General features: G+C 43.0%; 1 protein-coding gene across 1 annotated transcript; it reads left to right on the top strand.

Moving 5' to 3' along the window:
* The first annotated feature begins 1,777 nt into the window (after positions 1 to 1,777).
* LOC135518042 (POU domain, class 5, transcription factor 1-like) lies at positions 1,778 to 12,043 on the top strand. The gene is given in 6 exon segments (XM_064942873.1): positions 1,778 to 6,851; positions 6,999 to 7,110; positions 9,109 to 9,239; positions 9,547 to 9,711; positions 9,988 to 10,175; positions 10,177 to 12,043. Coding segments are annotated over 6 exon segments (1,407 nt in total). The 5' UTR covers positions 1,778 to 6,104; the 3' UTR covers positions 10,241 to 12,043.
* Positions 12,044 to 12,046: the final 3 nt, after the last annotated feature.

The raw sequence follows: 12,046 nt of genomic DNA, 5'->3' as shown, positions 1-12,046 counted from the left end.
ATTTATATATATATATATATATTTTAGTGGAGAGAACAAGTATTTGATACACTGCTGATTTTGCAGGTTTTCCTACTTACAAAGCATGTAGAGGTCTGTATTTTTTATCATAGGTACACTTCAACTGTGAGAGACGGAATCTAAAACAAAAATCCAGAAAATTACATATGATTTAAGTAAGTAATTTGCATTTTATTGCATGACATAAGTATTTGATACATCAGAAAAGCATAACTTAATATTTGGTACAGAATGTATGTATGTACAGTGGGGCAAAAAAGTATTTAGTCAGCCACCAATTGTGCAAGTTCTCCCACTTAAAAAGATGAGAGGCCTGTAATTTGTCATAGGTACACTTCAACTATGACAGACAAAATGAGGAAGAACAATCCAGAAAATCACATTGTAGGATTTTTAATGAATTTATTTGCAAATATGGTGGAAAATTAAGTATTTGGTCACCTACAAACAAGCAGGATTTCTGGCTCTCACAGACCTGTAACTTCTTCTTTAAGATGCTCCTCTGTCCTCCACTCGTTACCTGTATTAATGGCACCTGTTTGAACTTGTTATCAGTATAAAAGACACCTGTCCACAACCTCAAACTGTCACACTCCAAACTCCACTATGGCCAAGACCAAAGAGATGTCAAAGGACACCAGAAACAAAATTGTAGACCTGCACCAGGCTGGGAAGACTGAATCTGCAATAGGTAAGCAGCTTGGTTTGAAGAAATCAACTGTGGGATCAATTATTAGGAAATGGAAGACATACAAGACCACTGATAATCTCCCTCGATCTGGGGCTCCACGCAAAGTTTCACCCCATGGGGTCAAAATGATCACAAGAACGGTGAGCAAAAATCCCAAAACCACACGGGGGGACCGAGTGAATGACCTGCAGAGAGCTGGGACCAAAGTAACAAAGCCTACCTTCAGTAACACACTACGCCGCCAGGGACTCAAATCCTGCAGTGCCAGACGTGTCACCTGCTTAAGTCCAGGCCCGTCTGAAGTTTGCTAGAGAGCATTTGGATGATCCAGAAGAAGATTCGGAGAATGTCATATGGTCAGATGAAACCATAATATAACTTTTTGGTAAAAACTCAACTTGTCGTGTTTGGAGGACAGAGAATGCTGAGTTGCATCCAAAGAACACCATACCTACTATGAAGCATGGGGGTCGAAACATCATGCTTTGGGGCTGTTTTTCTGCAAAGGGACCAGGACGACTGATCCGTGTAAAGGAAAGATTGAATGGGGCCATGTATCGTGAGATTTTGAGAGAAAACCTCCTTACATCAAGGGCATTGAAGATGAAACGTGGCTGGGTCTTTCAGCATGACAATGATCCCAAACACACCGCCCGGGCAACGAAGGAGTTGCTTCGTAAGAAGCATTTCAAGGTCCTGGAGTGGCCTAGCCAGTCTCCAGATCTCAACCCCATAGAAAATCTTTGGAGGGAGTTGAAAGTCCGTGTTGCCCAGCCCCAAAACATCACTGCTCTAGAGGAGATCTGCATGGAGGAATGGGCCAAAATACCAGCAACAGTGTGTGAGAACTTTGTGAAGACAGAAAACGTTTGACCTCTGCCATTGCCAACAAAGGGTATATAACAAAGTATTGAAATAAACTTTTGTTATTGACCAAATACTTATTTTCCACCATAATTTGCAAATAAATTCATAAAAAAATCCTTAAATGTGATTTTCTGGAGAGAAAAATTTCTAATTTTGTCTGTCATAGTTGAAGTGTATCTATGATAAATTACAGGCCTCATCTTTTTTAAGTGGGAGAACTTGCACAATTGGTGGCTGACTAAATACTTTTTTGCCCAACTGTATGTACCTATTCCATTAATAAACAATCAGCCGTTTCCAGCTACAATAGTAATTTAAAACATTAAGAATGTCTACATTGTATTGTATTTCTGATCAATTTTAAATGGACAAATGTGCTTTTCTTTAAAAAACAAGAACATTTCTAATTGACCCCAAATGTTTGAACGGTAGTGTACATATGAAATGGGTAAAACAGTTTAAACATTAAAGTGACCAGTGACTAAAGTTCAGGGCAAGGTACTGGGCAGAGGCCGGCTCGTGGTGACTGTGTAACAGTCTGATGGCCTTGAGATTGAAGCTGTTTTTCATTCTCTAGTTCCCAGCTTTGATGCACCTGTACTGTCTCCTCCTTCTAGATGGTAGCAGGGTGAACAGGCCGTGGCTCGGGTGGCTGAGGTCCTTGATGATTTTCTTGGTCTTCTTGTGACACCAGGTGCTGTAGATGTCCTGGAGGGCAGACATTGTACCCTGCGGTTGCAGAGGGGGAAGTTCCTGTACCAGGTGGTGATACAGCCTGACAGGATGCTCTCAATGGGGCATCTGCAAAAGTGTGGGTCTTAGAGGCCAAGACAAATGTTTTCAGCCTCCTGAGGTTGAAGAGGCGCTGTTGCACTTTCTTCACTACACTGTCTGTGTAGTTGGACCATTTAAGATTGCCACTGATGTGTACTGCAAGGAACTTGAAGCTTTTCACCTTCTCCTCTGCGACCCCATAGATGTGGATGGGGTGTGCTCCCTCTGCTCTCTGCTGAAGTACACGATCAGCTCCTTCGGCAAGCGGTACCGGAGCACCAACTCTAGGTCCACGAGGCTTCTAAACAGCTTCTACCCCAAGCCATAAGAATCCTGAACATCTAATCAAATGGCTACCCAGACTATTTGCATTCCCACTCCCCTCTATTTTATGCTGCTGCTCGTCTCTGTTTATTAGCTATGCATAGTCACTTTAAGAACTCTACCTACATGTACATATGATCTCTTATTTACTGCTGCTCTTTAATATTTTATACTTTTATTTGTTATTTTGTAGGCATCTTTCTTAACTGCATTTTTGGTTAACGGCTTGTAAGTAAGCATTTAACTGTAAGCTTTAATCTGCTCACTGTAGGCTCTCATTATTGTTGGTAATCAGGCCTACCACTGTTGTGTCTTCTGCAAATTTGGATATTGAGTTGGAGTTGTGCGTGGCCGCGCAGTCATGGTTGAGCACACCCCCCTGGCGGGCCCCCGTGTTAAGGATCAGCATAGTGGAGGTGTTGTTTTCTACCTTCGCCACCTGGGAGCGGACCATCAGGAAGTCCAGGACCCAGAAGCAAAGGGTGGGGCTCAGACCCAGGGCCCTGCGCTTGGAGGGTGATATGGTGTTGAATGCTGAGCTGTAGTCAATGAACAACATTCCTACATAAGTATTCCTCTTGTCCAGATGGGATAGGGCAGTGCGATGGCGATTGTGTCATCCGTGGATCTATTAGGGTGGTATGCAAATTGCAGTAGGTCTAGAGCAGGGGGGGGGGCAGTTCCAGTCCTCGAGGGCCTGATTGGTGTCAGCTTTTCCCCAGCCCCAGTTTACACACCTTAATCCAATAATCACCTAATCATGATCTTCAGTTTAGAATGAAATTATATTAATCAGCTGTGTTTGCTAGGGATGGAGATAAAGTGTGACACCAATCAGGCCCTCAAGGACTGGAGTTGCCCACCCCTGGTCTAGGGTGTCAGGTAAGTTGGAAGTGATGTGATCCTTAACTAACCTCTCAAAGCACTTCATAGTGGCAGAAGGGGGTGATAGTCATTTAGTTCAGTTACTTCTGCTTTCTTGGGTACAAGAACAATGGTGGACAACTTGAAGCATGAGGGAACAGCGGACTGGGATAGAGAAAGATTGAATATGTCTTTAAACACTCCAGCCACCTGGTCTGCACATGCTCTGAGGGGGCTAGAGATGCCCCGACACCATGTTCATTCATCTCCTATTCACACTGCAATGTACAAATGCTATAACTTTCATAATAACATCATCAACCCCCTACTCAAAGAAGTCACTCTCTGGACATGTTTCATTCAGGGTAGGGGGTAGGTGTGTGTGGGCCGGAATCAAAGGGTTTCGACTTATTGTTCGTGTCTGAAAAGGAGCTAATGGTCGGCCATCGCTACTCAAGGACTAAAACCCGCGGGGTGCCCCCGGGCCAAGTCGTACAATGACACCCCCACTCCTCCCGCGGCGCGTCTTCCTGCCACAATCTGAAGCAAACGACTCGCTATGGGGGTGCGTATCTGTATCGGTGCGACGGCCATCCACTCTTTTCAATACACCCATCAAGGCTAGTATAAATTCGACTGGATGCTTTTAGTTGTTTTAGTAATTTCCTCTGCGTTGTCCTGATTTTACATGGGCAAAAATTGGTTTCTGTATGTAAAATTGAGCGTAAAGTTGTCACTTCAGAAAAGTTCAACCATTATGTGCATCATTCGTTGAGTTGTCTATTTTGAAATGTCATAAGACTGCTTTTAATTTCTAGACTTACTGACCCTTTCACATGTATTTCTGAAACAGGAGTCCTTCTCAGTTTACCAGCCTTTACCAAATAAAAGACATTTAGTGTAAGAGGCTATGTAGTCACATAACGTGGACGCTATGTCACAATGTGTTTGAAGTAAATAATTAAACAAAAAGGCTGGCGTGCATATTCTCAGTTTACTGATATCCATCCAGGCTACAGCGCCATCATATTATAGGCATTGTCTCTCGGCCAAAAGGATGGTCCAAACATTGAAATATGACAAAATGAACCTTATTCTTTATTGGTTAACTTCACTAATGAATGTGGGTCACATGAGGCCAATGTGTTTTGTGTATAAGTCTAAACCTCAATGGAAATGCATTGAGTCGGTTATAATTTCCATTTCACAAATTGAAAGATTTTTCCCACAAAGTTTTTTTTTTTTACATTTTAAATTCTAACAATTAGCCAGAAAATTCAGCAAGCGAGAATATGGGTCTATGCTATTTAAATGTTGATCGAATGGGATCTCACTTACGCGATAATTTTTGCCCAAAATTGGCTTTTTAGGCTATGAAAAATAATCTTTATAGAGCCTATTGTTTTATAGTGTAATATAAAATGGATATAAGTTGAGCATGATCAGCAAGGTTTCCCAAATGCTGTTACATTAAATGTTATTGTTGATTTGAACACAATTCTGCGTATATTTTCTTGGCCTATAGGCCAACATTTTATAATGAGTGATAGTCAAAAAGTAATTCTGGTCTGTATTTAAATACATCTGCTTGCATGTCGGCTATCCCAAATCACTTTTAAAATCGATGAAAGCTAGTTAAAGTAAATGATTTAAACAATGTCCACACAACGCTACATGCATATTAGATACTTTGCCTACCTCACTGAATATGTATTTACTACTACGACATGTAGGCTAAATATATATTAAATGGATCAACATTGAAGTCGTGAATTAACTTTTTACTAGATAATTTCCTTTAATTGTTCACAGGATTTGTGCATACACACCTGAGCTTGTTATTTAAATTTTCAGGAAGACGAATATTTAGTATCAATTTTTTTCAGTCAAGTTTTCAATGGGAAAGCACGCGCACCAGCTTACCTGTTATCTCACGGTCAGTGTTATCGGGGATCTTTGGGACGTCCCTACACTAAACTTTAACCCCTACCCTTAACCTAACCTTAAACACAACCCTTACCTAACCATTTACATTTCAACTTCAGTGGGGGGTATGGACGTCCCAATGATCCCGGATAGCATAGACCGTTATCTCGCCGTGAAGGGAAAAAAATCAAGGTCGTTCGCAAATTCACAATCAGCTGTGTTTGTCTCTCTCGGCCAATGGGAGGCGAGGCAATTAACATCCCAACACCGATTGATTAAAAAACTGTGGAGCTGGGGTGTTGTGAGACGGCCATTTGAAGGTGAAGTAGGTGGTGAACTCGAGACACAATGGACTACAGTTGATGGGTATCTCGCACACAGGCTTCTATTTCTGTACAGGTTTGTTTCCACACAGCGTGAAGAGAAACTTTCGGGATTGATTTTCACCCTTTAAGGAATTGCTCAAAGAACGCTGGCTTTTGGACATTTTCTTGCCACCCTCAAGTGTTCAGGACAGGCCGTTCAGAAACGATGTTCTATCTTGCGTAATGGGTATATAGACGGTATAGTCTGCAAGCGTGTCATTGACTATAACCAAGTGCCTGAACCACATTGTCTGAGAATCAAATCAAGTAGAATGTCGGAGCGATCTCAGAGCCCTCTTTCGGATTGCAACAGCCGGCCGGATGACTTCAGCCGACCCATGTACGCCCAGGCCTTGAGTCAAGAAGCGTTTGGAGGCACGTCGCTCCAGATCCCTCACGGCGTTCTACAGCACCACAGTCTTCTATTCAACAAGACTGCATACAATGGGTTGCCTCCAACACCTCAAACCTTTTTCCAATTCCCACCAGTCGGTGGTGACTATAGGGCCTCCGATTTACAAACCGGTGACTTTTGCCAACCCAAACACTGGTATCCCATCGCCGCTCCCGAATACACCGGCCAAGTACCGAGGGTTGCAGTGACTACGCAGGCCACAAACCTGAGCCCACCCATTGCCGAAGCCGGGGAACAAATCAAAATGCCTGATATAAAGATTGAGAAGGATGTCAATGACGAGTATGAGGTAAAGATTCAACAGTATCCAACTCCGTCGTCCGCTGTGGCTCACGGGGTTTACTACTCGAGCCCATGGAACCCCTCGTTTTGGCCCGGCCTTCCCCACATCACTGCTGAGAGTTCCAATATTCAAAACCTCAACTCCATACCCTCAACATCGTCTTCAACATCCCCATCGCTCTCGCCGTCACCCCCCAGCAATGGGTTACCCGGGATCACGTTCAACGGGAGCGCAAGCCAAGGTGCCCAAGCGCCCCAGGCACAAACCCAAAGCAATGGATCCTCCAGCGCCAGCGGTGGGTGCAGCGACTCGGAGGAAGAGGTGAGTCTGAAAATAGGCCTATGTACCGTTATCCCCATGATGTCCTATTAGCTTGTGTTTACCCTGGAGCCTGTCTATTAATAAAAATAAGTGAAGGGATGGACAATGTTTCCTAAAGTCTTTGGTAAGTGTGCCTCTTTTTAACAGGAGAACCCTTCAACTGAGGAGCTGGAACAGTTCGCCAAGGAGCTGAAGCACACGCGCATAACACTGGGTTTCACACAAGCAGATGTGGGAATGGCTCTAGGCAACCTTTATGGTGAGTTTGGTTTAGGCGTACACTAAAACTACCATTAACCTATGTCACAGCCTAACCTTGCCAATGTGAGCTGGTGAATATTAATGCATGCTTGGTCTTTGAACTTACTGAGTGTTCCGTTAAACTGGCGTAGGAAACCATAGAATATTATGGTCCTTGTGTTTGAAATCTACTGTAGTTGTTGCAGTGTCAACTAGGGATTAACATGGGTAACTTGGATCCCGGGACCACTCTTTACATTTCCCGAAAAAAATTAAGGATAAGATCCGGAAAATGACCCCCCCCCCCCAAAAAAAAAAAAAAAAAAAAAAAAAAAACTTTGTGCAGCAGCATATTGTGCCATTTTAAAAGTATATTTCCATTTTCCAAACAGGTCGTGCCATGGAGGCATAGTGTATTTACTTCACACAATTGCCATAGATTCAAAGCACACCAGATCCGAATGCACTTTAAACCTCTCATCAGAACTGAAAATTCGATCCCGTTCTGAACCAAGACCAGTGAGCTGAAGCCCAGGACTGGTTCAACATCACATAAATTAAATGAGCCATAACCGTACAACCATACACTATATTGATTCGAACTGGTGATGAAAACGATGTGGCGGGCGGCAGCTGAGTGAGGAGACCGGAAACAGCCATTGGGCCGAGAAAGTGCAGAGGAAAACTCACCTTATGTTCAGCTGAATGATGAAAATATTGGAATTAAGTAGGCTAATGTAATTGAAGGCATTTGTCAAATTCTTGCCCATACTGAAACTCCCAAAGTGATATAAAACTGGTATACACATTTTTTTAAAGCTATAGTCGTGTGTGTGTGGTAAACTAAATTGTGATTTCAGCACCGTTTTCATTGGGACAGCGCCATGTCGCTGATTTGAGACAAGAGTGGGGGACTGGTCAATGTCAGATCTTTGGTTTCACTGAATCTCCGTTTAGATATTTGGTAACAATTTAAACTGGGGAAATGTTAGCTAAATTGGAGTCTGTGCTAATGAACATCTTTTTGATAGCTTGCTCATACATTAGCTGATCAGAACATTTTGCTAGCATGTTATAGAAGTGGATTTTGCGCTTCACTCGCGTAGTGAGTAGCCTGTTCTACACCCGACCAAAAGCCCAGGTCTGTATATTTGGTTAAATTATATCTGGCTGGACAAGTGGAAATGGTAGCTCATTTATTCGTTTGCTCCTCTCACCGAACAAACATTTAGCATGCAATAATGTAGCCTAAATCAAGTGTAATTTCTCTATTTACTCACGTAGCCCTATATAGGTTTTTTTCCTATCGTCCCTCTAACCTTTTCTGTAATCCATAGGTGGCATTACCAAATCACTTATCGCATATGCATGTAAATAAAATAAAAAGTTTCCCCCTCTTCTCTGCGCCGTCTCATATTGCTGCCTCTGAGAGCTTCGGTAGAGTGTGTAAACAACACAAAGTCGGTCCCGGTTAAGATACCTTGACATTTAAACAAGTTCCTCTTCATCTCCCGTTATTCATGAGCTGATTTGCCATCTGTATAATCCACTCGATTTTGCCAAATAAAGTTTTGGTATTCGTTTGTTATCTAGCAAGCTTAATCACTTTGATTGTTGACTTTGTTTGGCTGCTGTTAGTGCATGTCTGTGTCGAGGTAGCCGAGGCATACTGATGAAATGCGCTGAATTAATTGCGGAACATGATAATGCTCTGAACTGATCAACTACCGAATTCGCAATAATGTTATTGGGGAACTGTTACTCTATCATTACAAAATATTAGTTTCTCTTGGTTGTGAAATCTTTCAATAGTGTCGCAGCCAAGACTCAAATTTGGCTCAGCGACAATCTTATTTAAGGAGAATCCTGAGCGACCATATCTTGGTTTTAGACACTCCGATTTTTGCGTGTTTCCCAGGATACATATGACTTTTTCCTGGTATTGCGACTTGGTAGATTTTGGGGAAAATATTAATCCCTAGTGTCAATTGCTGACAATGACTCGTTCTCTGTTTAGGCAAGATGTTCAGCCAGACTACAATCTGTCGTTTCGAAGCCCTCCAACTCAGCTTCAAGAATATGTGCAAGCTGAAGCCCCTGCTTCGGAGATGGCTGAATGAGGCTGAGACCTCTGACAACCCCCAGGACGTGAGTATTCTTCTAATCAAACTCTTTATCAGATATCTTTGTTTTGCTTAGAATCACAGCTGGTACAGAGCAGCATCAGGTTTGCACAACGTGTCTAGGATTCCATCTTGTTGGTCATGAACTTCCCATGGCCAACCAGAGTAACATTTATTAGAAAATGTTCACCATTAAATGTTATCTATTCAACTTTTGTATTTGAGGGGATGCCCTTTTTGGGGGGGGGGGGGGGCAATTGAGATGTCCTCTGCAATGGACCAAAGTACACTGTAATGTCCCAGTCTGAACGTGAGTATACTTGTATCCCCAGATGTACAAGATCGAGCGGGTGTTTGTGGACACCAGGAAGAGGAAGCGGCGGACCAGTCTGGAGGGTTCGGTGCGCACGGCTCTAGAGTCCTACTTTGTCAAGTGCCCCAAGCCCAACACCCAGGAGATCACACACATTGCAGACGACCTGTGTCTGGAGAGAGATGTGAGTCCCACACAGATACAGCCTTCCCTCAATTCCTTTGTCGCCTACTGGCTTTTATTTCTCCAACCGTGCATGGCTGTTTTGCCTAATTGGCTCTTAAATGAAATGGACCCTAAATTTATTTATGGTAAATATGCTTTTCCCATGTTTCCATGGTTTGAATCTTAGTGCTGTATGTGATGACTCGTCTGACACTGTCAGGTTCTAATATTTAAAAAAATAAGGAAGTGGGGAAATGTGGTGTTTTCTGGACAGCATGTGACTTGTGTTTGGCAGGTGGTGCGTGTGTGGTTCTGTAACCGCAGACAGAAGGGCAAGCGCCTGGCCCTCCCTTTCGACGAGGAGTGTGAAGAACAGTACTACGAGCAGAGTCCACCTCCCCCGCACATGACCCAATCCCCCCTCCCTGGGCAGGGGTACCACCTATCCAGCCACACCGGGGCCCCCACATTCTACATGCCCCCTCCAGAGGCCAGAAGTCTTTAAGCAGGCCCTGCACCCTGGACTGGTGGGTCACCTGACCAGCTAAATGTGTTCCAGTTCTCTAAACCAGCTCTGGCCATATGGCCTCCCATTCCCACCCAACATACAGTGGGGAGAACCACAAGTCTTTGATACACTGCCTATTTTACAGGCTTTCCTACTTACAAAGCATGTAGAGGCCTGCCATTTTTATCATAGGTACACTTCAACTGTGAGAGACGGGATCAAAATCCAGAGAATCACATTGTATGATTTTTAAGTAATTCATTTGCATTTTATTGTGTGACATAAGTATTTGATATCAGAAAAGTAGAACTTAATATTTGGTACAGAAACATTTGTTTGCAATTACAGAGATCATACATTTCCTGTAGTTCTTGACCAGGTTTGTGCACACTGCAGTAGGGATTTTGGCCCACTCCTCCATACAGACCTTCTCCAGATCCTTCAGGTTTCGGGGCTGTCGCTGGGCAATACGGACTTTCAGCTCCCTCCAAAGATGTTCTATTGGGTTCAGGTCTGTAGACTGGCTAGGCCGCTCCAGGACCTTGAGTTGCTTCTTACGGAGCCACTCCTTAGTTGCCCTGGCTGTGTGTTTCGGGTCGTTGTCATGTTGGAAGACCCAGCCACGACCCATCTTCAATGCTCTTACTGAGGGAAGGCCGAGGGTGATTGACCGTCATCTTGAACTTCTTCCATTTTCTAATGATTGCGCCAACAGTTGTTGCCTTCTCACCGAGCTGCTTGCCTATTGTCCTGTAGCCCATCCCAGCCGTGTGCAGGTCTACAATTTTATCCCTGATGTCCTTACACAGCTCCCTGGTCTTGGCCATTGTGGAGCGGTTGGAGTCTGTTTGATTGAGTGTGTGGACAGGTGTCTTTTTTATACAGGTAATGAGTTCAAACGGGTGCAGTTAATACAGGTAATGAGTTCAAACGGGTGCAGTTAATACAGGTAATGAGTTCAAACGGGTGCAGTTAATACAGGTAATGAGTGGAGAACAGGAGGGCTTCTTAAAGAGAAACTAACAGGTCTGAGAGCCGGAATTCTTACTGGTTGGTAGGTGATGCAAATTAATTACGTAAATCATACAATGTGAATTTCTGGATTTCTGTTTTAAATTTCGTCTCTCACAGTTGAAGTGTACCTATGATAAAAATACAGACCTCTACCTCTTGTAAGTAGCAAAACCTGCCGATTTCGCAGGTTATCAAATACTTGTTCTCCCCACTAGCTATTTTCTACCTCTCCATTGCACCAGTCCCTTGGCTCTGAATATCTGCGGTGAGATTGTTTTTGCACAAAGTTGTCTGACCTTTTTTTGATATTTTAGAAATGAGATTTTTCCCCCTTTATCTTGAATATCCTTGTCTTGTTGCAGTTCGTCCAGAGGCTATCTATTAGGTCTTACATACAATTTCTTTAAATATTCTTTGCAGTCTTGTCCAGAAGGTATACTCTCATAGTGGAAGTATGATACAAATACATTTTTTGATTTGTCTTAAATCTTGCTATGTTTGTTATCCATGTCTGTCTTGCATATGTTGACTAACTGTTTTTAATCTAATGGTAGCCATTGCGGTAAAGGGATTAACCAAAGTGGTACTTATGTTAACATGATCAGGGACCTGTATTGTTAATGGTTGTCACTGTTGCAGAGCTGATTACATCACCACTCTTATACAAAGACTTGATCAAAACAAATCTGAAATGGCCATCCAGCGCAGGCACAATCTAGTGCCTTGTTGTGTAGTTGAAGTCTTTTCATCTTCTATGTGACTCAAATCTCTTGGCTAAAGATTTTATACAATCCCATGTTTATAAATAAAAGCATATTTGATAATTTTATTG

This window comes from Oncorhynchus masou, chromosome 28 (genome assembly GCF_036934945.1).
Source record: "Oncorhynchus masou masou isolate Uvic2021 chromosome 28, UVic_Omas_1.1, whole genome shotgun sequence".
NCBI classification, from domain to species: Eukaryota; Metazoa; Chordata; class Actinopteri; order Salmoniformes; family Salmonidae; genus Oncorhynchus; species Oncorhynchus masou.
This window is presented reverse-complemented; position numbering and strand designations above follow the sequence as displayed.